This window comes from Theobroma cacao, chromosome 4 (assembly GCF_053813885.1).
Source record: "Theobroma cacao isolate CCN51 chromosome 4, ASM5381388v1, whole genome shotgun sequence".
Lineage (NCBI taxonomy): Eukaryota > Viridiplantae > Streptophyta > Magnoliopsida > Malvales > Malvaceae > Theobroma > Theobroma cacao.
In genome coordinates this window covers 3304026-3323783 of record NC_142642.1, presented here as the reverse complement: position 1 = coordinate 3323783, position 19758 = coordinate 3304026, and the positions used below count along the sequence as shown (strand labels likewise).

Below are 19758 nucleotides of genomic sequence, written 5' to 3'. Positions count from 1 at the left end.
AGTTAGGAGCAATGTCAACATAGCTGGCTGGTGGGGATAGCAACCCCACAGCTTTGAATCTCTCTCACTTGTTCTTTCTTTATTGCGTACTTATACATTTGTTTGTCCTCTGTTTCATCATTATATAAAAGTTAGTGTGTTTGCCCCTTGTTTTTCCCTGATTTCATACACTATATAGATAGAAAATATAAAAAAAAATCCTTGGTTAGAACCAATAGAGTATATCGTTGGTAGTAGAATATTTTGTTATCAGAAATAAGAGTACAGTTTTTTGGGTATTGGGTGTATATTCTACTGCTGTAAATGCCATCTGTTGTTGGATGTAAAAATTGTGAATTTGTGAGTGCGTGGGGGTGGGGGTGGGGGTGGGGGGGGGGGGGGGGGGGGGTGTTACAGCCAAGATGCCTTGTACAGGGCATACCAAATAAAACCATCTCAACTTGCAGTACCAGACAACCATGATACTGCTTTACAGCCCACAAAAACAAAAAACCAAAAAGGAAAACACATCAAATTCAAATCAAAACAAAGAAAGAATTGCTTTTCTACCAAAAAAAACAAGTTCCTTCTTCTTTCTTGTTTATATTGTTTATCAGTAATCTCTTGTGCTTCAAAACTTAGAACTTTTTTCGGGTTGTTAAGTTTTCCGGGTTGTTTCTTTACTTTGGTGGGTGTGTGTATAAATTTGCTGAAGGAATTGTTGGGGGTGGTTTGGTAGAGAGAGAGGATATTAAACCCTGAGAGATAGTGTTGTCGGCGCAGGGTCACTTTCTGTCGGCATTGTCTGTATCCAACGATGATTCTCAGTGATTATTAATTTCTATTAAATTCTCAATTCATTTATATTTTTTTAATTCAAAAGTACAAGCGGAGATAGGTAGATGCTTCAGGGAGCGTGATTCGTTTTCATTAAACTTGCAGCCCAAAGCTGTCTCTGTGTTGTGTTGTGTTGTTTTGTTTTGGTGTTGTTTCATTGCTTTTGATGATTTGGACCTTCCTCCTCGTTTTTAAAGCCAACTACACCAATTCCAACAACTTCAACTATTGCTCCTCAATTCCTCATCATTGCTTTCTCTTCTCTCTGCCCACACCCTTTTCCCTGATTTCACTCATTCACTCTATCTAATTCTGGGCATCTCTTGATTTGTTCCCCCAAGATCATAAGATTTTCCTGTTTCTTTCAATGTGGCAATGTGGGTGATTTTCAATTTGGGTGATTCTGCTCCTAGGAGATCAATTCAATTTCTCATTGCCAAATGAAGCTGAGGTTTCTGGAGATCTGGCTGCATTATTTCTCTGGGAATACAGGTCTCAAGCTTCGGACTTTATTCTGTTTTCCCTATTTCCATCAATGTCTTACCATTGTTTGTCTGTGATTTGACTTAAAAAGTAATATCGGTTTTTAACCACCAATTGAATTGTTGCCGTGTTAGACTGTACTTTATATGTCCAATTGAATGATTTTGATGTGCATGATTCGGATAACTACAATGTTGAGCGTTTCTATTTAATGGGTATTCAGTATTACTGAATGTGAAACGTCCTCATGCCAGTTGCTTCTTTGCGTTTGGTCTGCTTCCATCTACAAAGTTTCTTAACAAACGCAAAACATCATCTCTGTTCTATAAGATTGTCTTCCGCCTGCTAGCTACCAACTTGCTTGCGTTACCTTCACATCTATACGAAATGGATCATATGTATGCCGTTTCTTTTTTATGCACTCTGCTTTTGTTGCTTGAAATGAATGCTTATGTTGATTCTAGATAAAGATTTATCTGCTTGTGCCATCCTATTTATTTCAGGTTCAATGTATAGTCAATCAAATCCCAGTTATACTTTACTGCATAGCTGAAGTAGTTCCCATACCAGATGTCAAGGACTCTTGCAGCAATATTAGGAGGTGCTGCAGGAGCCATGGCATTGGTGGGGATAGTTGGCTTGCTTATATGGTTCTGCCTATTTCATAAACGTGGTGTTTCGAGAAGATCAGAGACAGGGTCCTCGGATCCATCTGTTCAAGGTAACATTTATGTCATGTATGTTTTTTGGACTCCCTTAAAGGCCCACAGGCAGAGTGTACAGATAACTGATTTGTGGTGTTTCCACTGACATTTTCTAGGAAGACATCTTGGGGTTGAGTTATCATTACGAGAAGCTAAACGTTTTGAGATTGAGGAGTTGTCTTCGGCGACCAAAAATTTTAGTGATCGAAACCTGATTGGGGAAGGAAAATTTGGTGAGGTATATAAGGGTTTGCTTCAAGAGGGGATGCTGGTTGCCATCAAAAAGCGAGCTGGAGCGTATAGTCAGGAATTCATTGATGAGGTAACTATCACTTCCCTGCCATCTACCTAAAAGTGATTGCATAAGGCTGCCTGGATCATGCTAAAGGCGAATGATAACTAATATTTCTTCTACTGAAAACTATTTCAATTTAAGCAGTTAATTGAGTCTATTTCTTCCGTTTTAAGATTCGTGTTTACTTCTAAGTCAGGATTGCTTTGAAGTGTGGTAGAGATTTTTCAGTGGCTTCCAAAAAATTCTAAAATTTAGATTTGCCTTTAAATTGACCTAATATCTTTCCCAATTTATGCTTCTTTAGTACAAACTTTATCTTATTCTTGCACTGTTTATCCTTTGATCTAATGGCACTGAACTTTACTCCTAGGCGTGCTATCTTTCATCAATTCAGCATCGGAATCTTGTCACTCTTTTGGGCTACTGCCAGGAAAATAATCAACAGTTTCTAATATACGAATATATACCCAATGGAAGCGTTTCCATTCACTTGTACGGTAACTCTCTATCCAGTCACAATTTTTGCATTTGTGAACAAGACTTTTCCTCCTATATATTGTATATGTGTGTTTAGGATTTGGTGGTGAAAATGAAATGGTATTTATTTTTCCTGATTTGTTTCTGCAGGAGCTGGTCAAGTGTCACCTCAGAAGCTAGAATTCAAGCATAGACTTTCAATAGCTCTAGGTGCAGCTAAAGGTGATCCTCTGCAAAATCAGTGAGCATTTGTGGCTTTCCTGGTATCAGTTTTTCTTTTCTTTAGATAAACTATCCAAATAGCAATAACGGTCCTACAAAATTCTTTTGTAAGCTTCTGTAACACTTTGAAATTCAGATTTTCATCTTCTATGGTTGTAACATTTTGAAATTTTACTGCCTCATTTATGTTCTCTCAGTTATTGGTCCCTTTGCAGGTTTGGCTCATCTTCACTCCCTAAGTCCTCGATTGGTACATAAAGATTTCAAAACAGCCAATGTTCTTGTAGATGAGAATTTTATCGCTAAGGTTGCAGATGCAGGACTACGTAATTTCCTGGGAAGAATTGATGTTGCTGGTCCTTCTTCTCAAGTGACAGCTGATGAGATATTCCTTGCTCCTGAGTACTATGCTCTTGACTCCCTCTTCACTCTGTGACTGATCTGGTGATGCATCATTCGTTATTCTTACCTGTATGCATTGACTAATGCAGGGTGAGGGAGTTTAGACGTTTTTCTGAAAAAAGTGATGTATATAGTTTTGGAGTATTCCTTTTGGAGTTAGTAAGCGGACGGGAAGCATCAGAATTACCATCTTCAGACTCCACAGAGAACCTCGTTGAGTGGGTATGATTTCGGCTCCATATCTGCTTGTTATTTCTATGTTTTTGAATTATTTGTTTGGTACCACATGAGTTAGTGGGAGGGGGATGACCAGGGTGATTACAGCTATCGGTATCTTGCTATTGAAAGAATACTTGCAAGCTTGCATTTCTTTGTGAGGAAGCATTTGCATGTTTGTGCATCTATGGAATTTTCTGTGTCAGCATATGTTATTGGCTTCATAAACAGCATGGATGCAGACAGGCAAAGTTTCTGGCCGTGTGCAATTCATTTGTGTGTTTCTAAATCATGCATCAATGGCCACATGATTAGCAGGTAGGTGCTTACTATATGGATCATGGCTATCAGTATCTTGCTACTGAAAGATTTGACTTACAAGCTTGGGGATGTTCTTGTGTCTGCATATGTTAGTGGTTTCATAAACACCATGGATGCAGATATGCCAAGTTCCTGGTCCTGGGCCGTGCATTTTATTTGTGTGTTTCTAAATCGTATAGTCACAACCACATGATTTAGTAGGTAGGTGGTTACCATATGGATCATGGATATCAGTATCTTGCTACTGAAAGATTTGACTTACAAGCTTGCAATTTCTCCCCGAGAGAGCATTTGCCTGTTTGCAGACATCTACAGCAGTAGTTTGTGCCTGCACGGGCATGGTGATTGTAGCTTATCTTATTACTTTTAGACCAATGTAGGCTTAGAGGAAAATCACTACTGTTGCTTGTCTGATATCTCTTTTGTTTCGGAAGGTGCAAAATAGTCAGGACTATAGCAACATTTCCAGCATGATCGATCAGAGGTTGGGGAGTAGCTTCACAGGTGAAGGCATGGAAGAATTCATAAAGTTAATGGTCCGATGCGTGGAACCTTCGAGCGAGAGGAGACCTGCAATGAGCTATGTGGTAATGGAACTGGATAGGATACTCGATAAAGAGATGAGCTTGACAACAGTGATGGGGGAAGGAACCCCAACTGTGACCCTTGGGAGCCAGCTCTTCAGAGCAACAAAATAAAAAAAAAAAGAAAAAAAGGAAAGCTGTGTTTGCCGCCAAATTGTGAGAGTGTGATATTGGTGAAGTAGAAATTTTTGCATTGTCTTTTTCCTTTGGGAAAACTTAGAGAGGAGAATCAGCTGTTTGCTAAGTGTATAAAGAACAGCTGTTATTAATTTTTTCATTTTTTTTTTCTTTTTTACCATCATAAAATGCATGAGAAATCTTGTTGTAAACCATTATTTGTTGTTAATAGCAAAGTGCTGGTGTGATTTATACCTTCTTTCTTCCTTTTGGGACAATAAACATTTATCTCCTCTATTTTCACCATGTGTTAATTACTTCTTCAGTTCTTTCTTTTTTTTTAAGATATTTCAAAATGACCTCTTTTTTAATATTATTAATTAATTTTTTTATAATTTCTGTTTTAAAAAAATTGAGGAAGACAGATTCATCTTTACTCTTTTAAATCAGAAAATAATGTATTAATTAACGAGTTCAATATATATTTTAAAATAAAATTTTTTATTTTAATTGTTTTCATGAAAATAATAATAAAATATTTCTGTGGCCTCTTTTTCCCATCTTCTTCTAAATTTCGTCTTCTAATTGGTATATAAGTTATTACAACTAGTAATGCAAAGTAAAGTAGAGTATAGTAGAGAACAAGAAGATGCAGTGCCTCTCCTTCAAACCATCGCCTCCTCCGACCTCGCCTCAAACCCAAACGATCGATCTCAATTCCTGTCCCCCAGCTTCCCAAGGTAAAGATATGTCCTCCCCTCACCCTGATGTTTTTTGCTTGCAATGGAAGCGTTTGCGTAAATGCCTCAAACAAACTTGCTTTCTTCTTGTCCCAGGGGATTCCTCCGAGGGAACGCCCAGGTCCAGCACTCAGCCCTCACCTACCTTCAATCTCAGTCGGGAGTACACTCTCGCCGTGCAAACCAATTCCTACAACGAGATGCGGTCCAGGATTGAGGAGCGGGTGCAAGTTGAGGATATGCTTGAAAATGGGGATACCCATCATCTGATTTTGTCGCAGATGCTGCAGCCCAACAGAGATTGCGTCGCCCAAGCTCTTCGCCACACCAACCCCAAAGCTACCCTCACTCGCTTGGTTTCTACCTACTTTGAGCACAGCGAAAATATCACCGATCTCTGCCTCTTGCTCTGCCAATGCGTAGATCGTGCTCGTACCCTCTATTCCCCTATTACTGAGCTGCTTCAAGTGTTCCCATATGAACTCAATTCCATTAGTCAGGCGCAGTGTAACTGGGCGTTCGATGTTTTCCAACAATTCGATAGCCTTGACAATCCTTTTCCTCGTCCTGACTCCCATAACTTCAACGAGATGCGCTGTAGTTTCTCCCAGCTCAAGGAGCAGCTTGATCACAGAATCAACAAATCCCATTCTAGAGTTCGCTTCCTGCACCGCGCAACTACTGGCTCTGCCATTTGCTTAATTGGCACTGTCGTTGGAGTTGTTGTTTCAGCCGTGGTTATCTCCACTAATGCCCTTGCTTCCATTGTAGGCCTTGTGGCTACCCCACTTTGTCTTGTTTATGTTCCAACTGATCTCAGGAGGAAACAGCTTGCCCATATGGCTCAACTTGATGTTGCTAAAAAGGGAACTTCTGTCCATAACTATGATCTTGACACCATTGATCGCCTTGTTGCCTTGTTGTATACTTCAGTTGAGGCCGACAGGCAGCTTATACGATTTGGATTGGAGAGAGATAGAGACATATACCCCATCCATGAAGTTGTGAAACATCTACGCGGTAGCCATGACAATTTTCTTGACCAGCTCAAAGAACTTGAGGAACATATATGCCTATGCTTTAATTCTGTCAATAAATTCAGAGCTAAGCTACTCGACCAGATCCATCATCATCAATCTACTTATTCATGATCGATTGGTAGCATTTCTCGATTCCTATTTACTCTCCTAGGTCAATGTGTATAGCCATACAATCGTATAGCATGCTTTGACTATTGCCACTGGCCCTGCTTTTTAACTTTGGGGCTGTCATGACTATACATGCACCTTTCAAATTGCTAATTCTTGAATTCTTGTGCTTTAAACGGACCCTGCTTTGTTGGATTGATCATTGTGGGAAGAAGGATGTCTTCGTACTTCAAACTTGTACTTCTTGCCCTTAATTGATATGTTATCCAAAACTGATTTAGCTTTTCTAACAATGAGATGATTTTAGGCTGTTGATCTTTTGCAACTTTCTGATTTTGTCTAGGGTTGTGACAGTCATTATATTGTTATACATTGATAAAAGTGTTTGCCAGAGCCTTTCCTTCCTTTTGTTTAAAATTCTTTGTGCAATTGTGATTTGTGATAGCTATATCTAGCTTGATCATATGTGTAAGGTTCTCTGTTTCTCCTTAACCAGCTTAATGGGAAAATATGCAGAAATCACTGTCTATAAAAGTGTTTGCTATCCATACTGTAATTATTCAATGGAGCCTTTGTATTTTAATGAACTTTTTTTATCTCCTGATGGAAAGATTGAATTGCATCAGCATTGCCGCATTGCTATGATGTAACAGTTTACCAGCATCAAATCACAGATTGAAGGAATAGTTTTAGCAAGGAAGGCTGATTGCTGTGAGTTATGTGGCAATGGAAATTTGTTGAATAGTTGAGAGGTAGAGACTGATAACAACGGAATGCCAGATTTTGGCCCTCATCAGGCATTCACATTGAATGATGATAAAAGAATTTTGTTCCTTGAAGATTCGGGAAAGATCTTGTCTCGAACTCTGTGTATCATTTTCCTTTTGCATTTGAAACATAAGAGAAGAGATTTTTTATATGTACATACATAAGATCACAGATGTAACTGCCCAATAAGTGTATGAAGGCTGTGCTATGTAATGTTTCTGATTTCCCTGTCATAATGTAAAGGAGATACTCTCATTGTACACCTGTATTTGTTGCTAATGTTATAGGGAGTCTCTCTAGTTTCTTGTGGTTTAGACAGGTAAAAAACCTGTTGACTTGAAACAAGAATAGAATTCAAGCCACTAATGACAAGGATAAAGGTGGAACCATTATGCTACTAACAAATGAACACCTTTATCCTACTAACCAATGAAGAAAATTGTGTCCTAAATTTTGATAAACTCTTTGATGTATTAGGGTGGCAATGGATACTTTGTAATTGGTGTATTGACCTAATTAAACAGGATTATGATATCCTATAATCGGGTTCGAATTGGGTTCTATTAGTAAAATTACTACTCGTCACGAGTTCGGATAGTGATATTAAAACACTCATTACTTAAATCTAGTTATGAATAATAATTTTTAATATTAAATTTTAATTTTATATATTATTTTGTTTATAAATTTTTATAATTAATATAAAACTTATTAATATTCATGATTTAATTATGATTTTAAAATTAATTTTTATTTATAATATATATAAAAATAAATTTATAATTTTATTTATCTAAATATTTATAATAGTGTTTAGGATATTTAGATACATTTTAGTTAAAAAATTTAATTAGGTATTTATAGGATTTAGGCTCCCTATCAAATAATATAGTTCCGGTTAATATATCTAAAAAATTAAGGCATGCCTTACTCATTTATATCCCTACCAGTACAGTAAAATTTCAAAGTTGCCCTTTTAGCCATGATTGCAAATGGGTTGGACTGCTAAAGCTTTTTCATTTTGGGCCTAGGGTGGGCTCATGGCCTAACAGACCAGACAATTTCATTCCTATTTTTGTTCCAAATTGCCTTTGCTTAAACCCAAAATAAACCCTCGGAAACTGAAACCCCTGCCTTATCTAGGATCTGCCCTGACCGAAGTTGGATTTTGGGTGCTCTGTCTGCGACTGTCCGTGTGTGGGTTGTGAAGTCTCAACCTTTGGAACGGAAGAGAGAAGAGAAATATGAGATTCAAGAAGCAGAAGCGTCACAGGAAGACAGTGAGATTTTTCTCAGTGTGCTTCGGGTTCAGGCAGCCCTTCAAGGTTCTTTGCGATGGGACTTTTGTTCATCACCTTCTTCACAATGACTTAATACCCGCCGACAAGGCTCTCTCCAATTGTCTTTCTGCCCCTGTCAAGCTTTTTACCACCAGGTTCCCTTCTCTCTCAATTTTTTAATCTTTTCCTTATGCGGTTGGGTCGCTAAAGATAGTTTGCTTTCAATTAGTTGAAAATCAAACAACTTTTCTGTGTGGGGTTTTCAGCTGTGTTCTGGCGGAGCTGAAAACGCTTGGTGCTTCCCAGTCTGCATCCTTCCAAGCAGCTCGTAAACTCGCAATTGCAAGGTAACCCCTTTCTTTCTTTCTTTCTTTCTCTCTTTCGTCGTAAACTTTGAATCTTTTGACAATATTTGTGGAAAGTTGATCATATGCTATCTTTTTCCTAGTTTGTACTGCTTGCTATGGATTAATTTTGTTTGAACTGTAATTGAACCTCATATTCAGATGTGATCATGAGAAGAGGGTTAGTGCCGATGCTTGCATTGCGGAGGTCATTGGAGAAAATAATTCTGAGCACTTTTTTGTTGCTACCCAGGATGCTGATCTTCGAAAGAAACTTCAGAAGGCAACGTTCTTTCCTTTTCTTAACCTTTTATGTTTCTATTTGCTCCATTGTTTTGCGTGTTATGTACTATTCGTTCCTTCAAGGACATAATATTATTTGCCTCCAGCTTTAAAAGTTTATAGCATTTGGAGATTCTACATTCTCTGTTATCCGTTCTCTTTTATTGAATTTGTATTGAATTTTGCCTTTGAACATGTATTCTAATTAGTTTCACTTTCTTAATTCAGGTGCCTAAAGTTCCTTTAATATTTGGCCTGAGAAATGCCCTTTTCCTTGAGCCACCATCTAAATTTCAGCGTGAGTTTGCACAATCTTCTGAAGAAAAACGCCTTCATATGACTGACAAGGAATATAAGGCATTAGAGAAGAGGACTACTAGCATTTTGGCAAATGCAGATGCAGAGGGTTCATCTGACGAGGAAGGTTTAGGTTATCACAGTCCAGGGTTGCTGCCACATAATACAAGGAATTATGCAGGAAAGGAAAGAGATATAAAGGATAGAGTTCGATTTAAAAGAAAGAAAGCTAAGGTAAGGTCCTATCGCATATCCATCTTCCTACTTGTACCAATTTGGTCATGTTTGCTAATCTCTAAGCTATATGGTTACTATATGCAGGAGTTTTATGGTTTATGCATTTGTTGTTATGAGTTAATTTTCCCAGGTTTCTTGGACTGTGCAATACTTTCTTTACATCGACTCATTTAAACAAAACGTCTAGAATCGTAAGAATTCAATATCTGAATAATATATTTGGAAATTGGGGAAAAGTACAAGCTAATACCGGTTGAAGAAAATAAAAGGAGGATGGGAACTTTGGACAGTGCATTTTAAGTTGATATAAGATTAAAGGAGTTTATACACTAAGATATAATTTGGTGCTGTGCTATCATTCCTATGTAAATGCTTTCTTTAAGGTACTCATGGGATCAATTTTTTTTTTCTTTTTGAATTTTATAGGGTCCAAATCCACTTTCAGTTAAGAAGAAAAAGAGTCATGAAAACACAAGTCTTGCTTCTGGGAAGGTGAGCTTTGAATGTAGAACGATTTCTGGTTGCTTGTACTTCTCTCTTTCAAATGTGTATTCCTTGTTTCTGTAATTGAGGTAAATAATCTGATGTCTGATGATCCTCCTCCCACTAGTAGGGATCTCAGACAGAATGACAAACTCCATCATGGACATTGCAGTAACTTGATTGAAATATTGCGGGCTTGCAGCATGCATGGCATCATTGATCTATTTGACCTTTGAGATGAAAGTTATAATTTACTTTCATACGTTGTTTGATGTTCGAATCTCTTTGCAGGAAGCTAAGGGTGATGATGGCAATGCACAAAGCAAGAGGAAAAGGAAGAGGTCACGCAGAGGTAAAAGGCTTGATGGGACAGATGGTGTGTAGTGATATATCGGTAGAGCTTTGAAGTTTTGGCTTCTACTTTTGATGTATGACTTCGCGAGTGCATTAGCGCATGACTCCTTGTTGTAATTATGATGTTATGCTAATTGTGATGCAATCTATTTAACTAAATGCAACTGTCGTTTTCATGATGTTTTTCACTCTCCAAAAGACTTACAGCAGCTTAGACACTAGGGGCACTTCAGGGGGGATGTGTAATGCCATAGCATTCTATGCTTATTCATGTTGTGTCCCAAGAAGATGCCAGCATGGTGATTCATCATTCTTTTCTGACTTTAGCCCTGCTTCGCATGGCCCGTTCCTCAAGCATTATTCTTGTCATTTGTGAAGATTGACATTGCAAGGTGATCACATGTAAGTTTTACTAACTCAAACTGAACATGGCAATGATTATTCTGAAGATGGATTTGGCAAAAAGTTAGTTCAAATGATAAGCATTTGGCTCATTGGTTGGTGCATGATTCTTTGTTTAAAGAGCAAGATTCGAATCTCCCTTCTTCTAATTATAAAAGAAAAAAAACGATGTTTTCTGTCTTTTTAAGATTTCTTTCAATTGACTATTTGAGATTGGTTTAATCAAAATCAGCTGAAAAACCATGGTTGTAATAGGAGTATGGTATCTTAACTATCTAGTTAAACTTGGAACTGAAATGGTATGAAGGGATGTTGTGAACTAAAATGGAGAAATAAGAAACACAGGAAAACGTGTGAGACAAACTGGAATCAGAGGGAATGAGATCAATTATTTGATTGATCACATGTGATGTCTTGTTTTTGTCTAATAATTTGTTCTGGACAACACTGACATCTGCAAGTAAATCAAAAGCTGGTGTTGATTCAGATGGACCATGCATGCTATCTCATCTAATTAAACTTTTCCACTCTAAATCTCAATCTTTTTCTTATTATTAGATATTTTTTATTTTAAAAATATCAACGTATCAATGCTTTTTAACATGGAAAAAGTTTATAATACAAAACAAAAAGGAATTAAGCATTTAAAATTGAAAGAAGAATTTTATTTCAAAATGTTCAAAAAGGAAAGATGAAACAAAAAAAATTGTGAATGACAATATTTTCTGTTCCCCTTTTTTTTACAAAATCAGTTTCGGAATATGTTCAGATTTCTCGATAAATTACTTGCATAAAGTTTTTCACTCATAAAAAAAAAGAAAAAAAAAAGACTCTTACTAGGTGTAAATGATATTATGAATAAGCATATATATTTGCATAAGTGATTCCCAGGACAAGTCATTTTGTCAGCATCAAACTCGAAAATGGGTCGACATCAAGTTCCAAGCTTTATTCCACTTTGATGGTGACGTTGGGATTTCAAAGCAATAGTACCTCTAAGTGGCACACTAATCGAATGCATGTGAGGCTTATGCTATACTTCATAACCCCACCAAGCTGCCCCTAACCCTCCTTATTTTTCTTCTCATTAAATATACACGCCTAACGACCAAATTAGGTATCAAACTCAATGCCTTGTCAATGTTTCTCTAGGCTTTCTTTCGACTTCTGTTCTCTGCTGGATATTCGTTTCATAAAAATATATACGAATAGTTACAAATTACAGTTTTAGTAGGAATATAAAATGGAATATGTGACATACAATTATAAAAATAATATCAAACAGGAATGTTCATATGTGTTGTATGAGGGAAGAAAATAAGGAAAGAGGATATAAACCTGACAACTGACAAACATTCAGCTGGATTCTTGGCTCATGGTCAGTTATGTCTCCAAGGATACATTGTGGGTGAGCTTCTCCTCGGGGTCCACCGATTTCTTTTCTAGTAAAACCTATCTTATAATAATTGGAAAGAAGAAGAGGACGGGGAGGAGAAGGAATCCTCTCTCCTGCGAATGGTCCCATGTATTGCAGGCATGCACATGCAGGGAAGTTTCTTCACTGATCAACTCAGCCATCCAGGTCCAAGGGGAGACCTTAAGAGTTCAAGTTCAAATCTCATCATGTACTGATTTTTCCTGTTCAGGGATGCAGTGGTAAATTTAAAATTTTCGAATGAGATATGACGACTAAAGAATAACTATAAAGACAATCATATTTTATATATATATATATATATATATATATATATATATATATATTAAGTTTTATACTTATAATAATAATAATAAATTAAAATTTGAGAGATGAAGGTGGCCACCACTCATATGACTTGATTATAAAAATGGCTAGAAATTTTAACTCTTTTATATTTTAGCCTTACATATGTATCATATCGTAATAAATATTGAAAAAAAATAAACGTATCGTTGTAATAAAAATGACTTGTTTTTTAAAATAATAAGATATAATATGTAAATTTAAATAAAATAATATTTTATAATTAATTTGTTTAATGATATGGAACTCACCGAAGCTTTGAAAAATTAGGAAGCGAGAATAATTATTAAATATAAAAAAAATTAAAGGAATAACCGATAAAGAGAAACAAAAGAAGAGAAACGTCAAAGAAACAAAAGAGTCGACTATTTTCTTCTTTCAAAACTCGAAGATCTTCAAGTCATGAGCATTTGGTTTCTTTATGTTTTGATAATTTGTGATTATGATAGACTATTTATTCACTATTTATAATTTTTTATATTACTAAAATAATTTGGTGTATGTAGAGATATAACCCAAGAATATTTTGGAAAAAATATATATATTTTGCAGTATTGATAATTAAAAATTTTCCAAACTATAAAAACATATAAAATAACATTTGTAATGTGTTATCTTTACACAAAAACAAAGCAATTTTTTTTTTTTTTGCACTTGAGTTAATCTATAATTATAATTTTTCTATATTTAATAATTATAAATGTGAGTTTGTTTTGCTGAATGTAAATCTCGAATTCGTCTCTGCTTCCATCAATGTATTATTTGATATATTAAAAATTAATTTGATCGTAATTATAATTTTTACTTATAATATGTAATCTCATTAAAAAAATATAGTTTTAATTAAATAAATTTTGAATTCCATGTATTCGTGATTGAGCAGTTATTATATATGATTTTTCTCAGAATGACTCTTTATATTATTAATAAACAAATTTCCATTGAATGAGACAAAAAAATTAAACAAAATTTGAGTGATGGATGGACTGTTATGTTGGAATGATTAAATTTTTGAAAAGGTTTGAGTGAGTTCAAAAAGTTTGGAAGATGAAGGCATGTGTAACCATGTGTACATGCAAATGAAAAGTTTTGTGCCTTCTGCAAGGGGTCAATGTTGGTGGAAAGAGGCAAAGTTGCCTTGTCTTAGATGTAGTCAAAAGAAGGTATGATAGAGTGGAGAATGGACTCAATGGAGTGATTTGAATGGTCTCCCCTGGAGTGAATTGGGGGGTACTTCTTGATATGATTGTTGCTTGTCTACATGTTTAGAAAGTTAAACACCTTTTGTTTCAATAGTTGTATGTCCTATAGGGTCATGTGATACTCCCAAGCTGATCAAACCAAGTGAGAAGAAGAAAAAGTTGAAGCATCTTGGGAAAAAGCCCACAAACATCAGCATCAAGTCATTCATCTATGGCATGAACCCTAATCTTACAAAAGTGAGCAACTTCTATAATTTTGTTGAGAAATCGGCAGCCTCATTTGCCAACATCAGTCCTTAATAAATACCAGACCATCATCATTTCCTTCCTTAATTATGTTAACCCAAGGACTAGGAACAGATGATTTGTCTCTTTGATGCACCTATTCACATGATCATTTCTCTACTTAATTATGTTATCTTTTGTTAAGCAAAGGACTAGTAATAGTACTAATTTCATTTGTCTCTTTTATGTATTTACTATCTAATCACGATTATTTAAGAATAGGTACTTATCACATTACATGAATTATAAAAAAAAAATCAGAAAGAGATTTTCAAATAAAGACTATCGACTTTAATATCGTGTTGAATTTTTATTCCATCCAAAACTTATTGACAATAAATGAAGGTACCCTTGATACATTCTCCTTCGCTATTTGGTTATCAGGATTCCATGATTTAGTTTCTCTCATAAATTTCCTTCCACCTTCAAGGGGTTTGTTAATTTCTAATGTTGTGATACTGAACATAAAACACGAACACGGATTCATGCAGGTTTTGAATTTGTATAAAACGTGAAACATACAAAGGATAAGGAATCAATTGAAGAATCATAATTGATGCACAGAAAGCTACAAGGCTTGGGTTTGTAAGGTTTATGACAGCAGACAGATGAAAACAGAGTATGGCAGAGGCCCTGGAGCCGACAGAAATGATTCAAAAAACAACAAAGTGACGCTGTCGATTTCATTTCAAAAGAAGAAAAGACATGGATAGCACAATGGTAGTAGTAGTAGTAGTAGACTTGCTAGTATACTTTACGATGTGCAATACGATACCGAATGCAGTGTACAGAATGCAACTAGTGATATCATATGAGTCTGCATGGCATATTGGCATGTGAGTCTGGGGGAGATGTGACATACGAGGAAAAAAAATAATGAAAAACGTTAGCGATGTGGAAACCCCGTTGCTCACGCCGGCTCTGTTTGTCTTCTTCCTCTCTCTCTCCCTCCTTTATCTCTCCGGCCCTCTCACTTTTTAATCTTTGTCTTGTTTTAATCCTCTTGTTTTAAATTAAGTGTTTTGTTTATCTTTCTTTCTGACTTTGAAACAAATATAGAAAGGAGAGGAAAGGAAATGGTTTTCAAAGATGAATAGAAGAACAAAATGTTTTCCACTTTGGCTCTAATGAAGCCTTAAACATTTCACTTTCACTCTCTGCCTCTGCTTGTCCCTGCCTGACATTACCCATTTTTACAATTTACCCCCCACCAGTTTTCCGTCGAGTTCTCGCCGGAAACCACTTTCTTTCCTTTCTTTTGTTCTAAGCAGAAAGAACCCAACACACACAAAAAATGGCATTTCTCTGGTTTTTGCTCTTTTCTTTCAGCTTCACACTCTCAAAGTCTGCCCCTGACTCTGACTCTGCTGTTCTTCTCAGCTTGAAGAAGTCTATCTTTCATGACCCTTCAAACCTTCTATCCAGCTGGAACCCATCTATAACCCACTGTTCATGGTTCGGTGTCAGGTGCGCTAACTTCTCTGATAAAGTAACAGCTTTGTCGCTGGCTCAAAATGGATTTTCCGGAGAGATCCCCGCGGATATTGGAGACCTCAAGTTCTTGGAGGTTCTCGAACTCCAAGGTAACAACTTTTCCGGCCAGATTCCTTCCGAGATAAGCTATCTTCCTTCTCTTAGTTTGCTCAACTTGTCTTTCAACTCATTTTCCGGTAATATACCAGATAGACTCATTGGTAACGGTAACTTGAAAGTTATCGATTTGTCGAATAATAAGTTCTCTGGTAGGATTAGTCTTGATAACTCGAGCAGATGTGAGTTTTTGACTCACTTGAAGCTGTCTAATAATTATCTAGTTGAGAATATTCCCCCTGAGCTTAGAAATTGCAAGAATTTGAGGACTTTGTTGGTTGATGGCAACATCTTAGAAGGCAAGCTTCCGGCTGAAATAGGCCAAATTACAGAGCTTCGGGTTTTAGATGTTTCCAGGAACAGTCTCACGGATGTAATTCCTAAGGAGATAGCAAGTTGTAAAAAACTCTCAGCTGTTGTGTTAACCAATTTGGAAAATTTTGGTTCTGATGAGAAAACCAGCTCCATGGATAGTTTTCGAGGAGAATTCAATGCATTTGACGGGGGTGTTCCTTCGGAACTACTTTTCCTCTCCAGTTTGCAGGTTTTGTGGGCTCCAAGAGCGAATCTTGGTGGGCGGTTGCCTGCTAAATGGAGTGGGTTTTGCTCGCTTAGAGTGCTTAATCTGGGGCAGAATTATTTTGGTGGTGTGGTACCTGAAAATATTGGGATGTGTAAGAATCTTACTTTCTTGGATTTGAGTTCCAATAACTTGTTGGGATACCTCCCCTGGCACCTACATGTTCCTTGTATGACGTACTTCAACGTTAGTAGAAACAATATTTCAGGGAATATTCCAGAATACAGGAAGGGCAGCTGTGCTGGGAGCAGGATCTCTTATGGACTAGATTCTAGTTTGATTGAATTGGAAGATACACGGGTTGCATATGCTAATCTTCCTTTTTGGGGTTCTAACATGTGGTTGATGATGGATGAGGATTTTTCAATCGTCCATGATCTAAGCTGGAATAGGTTCACTGGTCTAGTACCTATGTTCTCCATTGGAGATCAATTATTGGCAAGGAACAGTAAATTTTCATACAGGTTGTCACTGAATAATAACATGCTTAATGGATCTTCTCGTAGAGAGCTAATTCCTGATTGCTGGAAGCTGAAGAGTGTCTCGGTTAACTTGAGTGCAAACCAGATAGGAGGTATGATGCAGGAGTCATTTTTTCTTGATTGTCTGCAACTAACAGAGTTTGAAGCAGCATATAATCAGATTGAGGGATCAATAGATTCTCGTATTGGCAACTTGATGATGCTTCAAGTACTTGACTTTAGAGGAAACAGACTCTTTGGATCTCTGCCAGATCAACTGGGGAAGTTGAAGAATCTTAGGTGGATATCTCTTGGAGACAACGATTTAACTGGAGAAATTCCATCCGAACTTGGGCAATTGGCCTCTCTTAAGGTTCTTGATCTTTCCCACAATTCTCTTACAGGATCTATCCCTGCTAGCCTGACAAATGCTACAAATCTTGAAACCCTGTTACTCAACCACAACCAGCTTTCTGGGGAAATACCCTCTTCTTTCTCCTTGCTTTCTCATCTGACTGTTCTGGACCTCTCCTTCAATGACCTTTCTGGCCCAATACCGAATTTCCAACATCAGAATAATTGCACTGCCTTTCGAGGCAACAGCCATTTGCATCAGTGTTTATTTGCTGCCACACCACCAGTAAACCCTGGAAGTCCAGGTAAATTTCAAAAAGGGAGAAAATTCAAATCTTTCATAATTGCAGCAATAACTTCTGCTTCTGTTCTGCTTTGTATGGTCCCAATGATCGTAGTTATCTGTCAATTTAGAAGGAGAAAGTTTAGAAGACTTGGTCCCTTGAAAGGAAAAGTGGTTGTGACTTTTGCAGCTGCTCCGAATGAGCTGACTTATGATAATGTAGCTAGAGCTACTGGTAATTTTAGCATCCGAAATCTTATTGGTACAGGTGGATTTGGTTCAACTTACAAAGCAGAGTTGGTCCCGGGCTATCATGTAGCTGTAAAGAGGCTTTCTATCGGTCGATTTCAAGGCGTTCAGCAATTTGATGCAGAGATTCGAACACTGGGAGGAGTTCGACATAAGAACCTTGTAACTCTTATAGGGTATTATGTTGGGGAAAATGAGATGTTTTTAGTTTACAACTATCTTTCCGGTGGAAACCTTGAGACTTTCATCCATGACAAATCTGGCAAAAATGTACAGTGGTCTGTGATCTACAAGATAACTGTGGACATAGCTCAGGCTCTTGCTTACCTCCATTACTCATGTGTTCCCCGGATAGTTCATCGAGACATCAAGCCCAGCAACATTCTGCTTGATGAGAATCTCAATGCCTTCCTGTCAGATTTTGGGCTGGCTAGGCTTTTAGAAGTTTCTGAGACCCATGCCACAACAGACGTTGCTGGCACATTTGGTTATGTAGCACCAGAATATGCAACCACATGCAGGGTCTCTGACAAGGCAGATGTGTACAGTTTTGGTGTTGTACTGTTAGAATTGTTGTCAGGGAAGAAGTCCATTGATCCATCATTTTCTGAGTTTGGGAATGGATTCAATATTGTTGAATGGACCAAGTGGCTGATCAAGGAGGGGCGTCCTTCTGAGCTTTTCTCTGCTGAACTGTGGGAAAATGGACCTAGGGAGAATCTCTTGGGAATGCTAAGACTTGCAGCAGCCTGTACAGCAGAGGCACTTTCCATTCGGCCAAGAATGAAGCAAGTTCTTGAGAAACTGAAGCAGTTAAAATCCTGAAAGAAACATCTACCACACAATGCTGACTGAAAACACAAAGCAGCTTATGTCCAAAGAATATTCTCCTTCCATATGTTGAAATGAGGTAATGCACAATTATAAATTCTTGTTAATGCCAATCTTATGTCTATTTCCAGTACTCTAGCATGCTGTTTATTTCCAGTACTCTAGCATGCTAAGGTTGAAGTTTCAAATGATGAAACATTTTTAGGAAAGGAAAAGTGGATATCATCTACTTTATTTTGCTACTTTGACATTTTATGATCAATGGTATTCTTTGCAGATGCTAGATCTGCTTCTGACTGTATTCTGTGACTAGAATATAACAGGAAATATTATGATTAGTGACATCAAAATCTCTTTAAGTAATCTAGAACATTTTCTCTTATATCATACAAAATGCCAATGCTGTTTTCGTAGGGGTGCCATCTAAAAAGCACTGTGACTCTAATCCTTTTCTGGTTTGGATTCTGACAGGTGACATTGGAATGGAACACTATAGCCACTCTTGCTTGGCATCATACTAAGTGATGATCCTTTATCTCGTTGGCTAAGGTTACATAGCATGTCCGTTATAGCATTGCTTTTCTTTCCTTGTGCAACAAAAATCTTCCATTTTGAGAATCACGTGCTTTCATAAACTAATCTGGTCGTCTCTTTTTGCTGAACTGGTTTGCAGATTGTTGTTCAGATTGATTGCACACGAGAAATATCAAATGGACTTTGCAGCTTCAGACTAATGGCCAGTTGGCTTTTCACTCTTCTGAAATTGAAGTGAAACGATAAGTATATAATTCATAAGCGCTTGATTTTCAGTAACAGGAATGTGTGATTCGCAGTAATCTTGAGCTGACAATAATGCATAATTGTCAAACATAGCAAGGAGTAACGCATTATTTGTTTCACTCTAAAATTCTTTGTAAATATGTTCCATTAGAATCTGATATGATGGCATTTCCTACACAAATGTTACAAGAACAAGAAATCTTGTATTCTGAATTGTGTGAATTGTTCAAGGATGAATTAGGTTTATATATATATATAAAGTTAACTGTCACTCACAGTATCATAATCTCACAGATTCACACTGATTTAGCTTATAATCTATACAATTACTATAATTATGTTAACAACACAAACATGAGAATAAATATAATTGAGAGACAAAACAAGGTTG

General features: G+C 36.9%; 4 protein-coding genes across 10 annotated transcripts; all 4 read left to right on the top strand.

Moving 5' to 3' along the window:
• The first annotated feature begins 371 nt into the window (after positions 1-371).
• LOC18601148 (Protein kinase superfamily protein) lies at positions 372-4895 on the top strand. Of its 3 annotated transcripts, XM_018119625.2 has the most exons (9): positions 372-1308; positions 1554-1697; positions 1803-2020; positions 2120-2325; positions 2669-2795; positions 2926-2997; positions 3195-3399; positions 3489-3621; positions 4371-4895. In XM_018119625.2, exons 3-9 carry the CDS (start codon positions 1870-1872, stop codon positions 4632-4634), a joined length of 1158 nt encoding a protein of 385 aa, XP_017975114.1. In that variant the 5' UTR covers positions 372-1308; positions 1554-1697; positions 1803-1869; the 3' UTR covers positions 4635-4895. The 3 variants fall into 3 exon arrangements, with proteins under 3 accessions (XP_017975114.1, XP_088662107.1, XP_017975115.1); XM_088805981.1 differs by lacking the exon at positions 1554-1697 and having other exon boundaries at positions 3213-3399; XM_018119626.2 differs by lacking the exon at positions 1554-1697.
• A 360-nt stretch (positions 4896-5255) lies between these two features.
• On the top strand, positions 5256-7555 carry LOC18601147 (transmembrane protein, putative (DUF677)). Of its 3 annotated transcripts, none has more exons than XM_018119633.2 (3): positions 5256-5377; positions 5474-6535; positions 7179-7555. In XM_018119633.2, the coding sequence occupies exons 1-2, from the start codon at positions 5287-5289 to the stop codon at positions 6526-6528; spliced, it is 1146 nt and encodes a 381-aa protein (XP_017975122.1). In that variant the 5' UTR covers positions 5256-5286; the 3' UTR covers positions 6529-6535; positions 7179-7555. The 3 variants fall into 3 exon arrangements, with proteins under 3 accessions (XP_017975122.1, XP_017975121.1, XP_017975120.1); XM_018119632.2 differs by having other exon boundaries at positions 7152-7555; XM_018119631.2 differs by lacking the exon at positions 7179-7555 and having other exon boundaries at positions 5474-6921.
• Positions 7556-8407: 852 nt separating this feature from the next.
• MEE21 (PIN domain-like family protein) lies at positions 8408-10749 on the top strand. Of its 2 annotated transcripts, XM_018119650.2 has the most exons (6): positions 8408-8728; positions 8840-8920; positions 9080-9200; positions 9428-9730; positions 10160-10225; positions 10508-10749. In XM_018119650.2, the coding sequence occupies exons 1-6, from the start codon at positions 8538-8540 to the stop codon at positions 10598-10600; spliced, it is 855 nt and encodes a 284-aa protein (XP_017975139.1). In that variant the 5' UTR covers positions 8408-8537; the 3' UTR covers positions 10601-10749. The 2 variants fall into 2 exon arrangements, with proteins under 2 accessions (XP_017975139.1, XP_088661324.1); XM_088805198.1 differs by lacking the exon at positions 10160-10225.
• Positions 10750-15162: 4413 nt separating this feature from the next.
• LOC18601144 (LRR receptor-like serine/threonine-protein kinase RPK2) lies at positions 15163-19647 on the top strand. 2 transcript variants are annotated; one of them, XM_018119583.2, is made up of 3 exons: positions 15163-18666; positions 19059-19136; positions 19261-19647. In XM_018119583.2, the coding sequence occupies exon 1, from the start codon at positions 15534-15536 to the stop codon at positions 18579-18581; it is 3048 nt and encodes a 1015-aa protein (XP_017975072.1). In that variant the 5' UTR covers positions 15163-15533; the 3' UTR covers positions 18582-18666; positions 19059-19136; positions 19261-19647. The 2 variants fall into 2 exon arrangements, with proteins under 2 accessions (XP_017975072.1, XP_017975073.1); XM_018119584.2 differs by having other exon boundaries at positions 19059-19148.
• Positions 19648-19758: the final 111 nt, after the last annotated feature.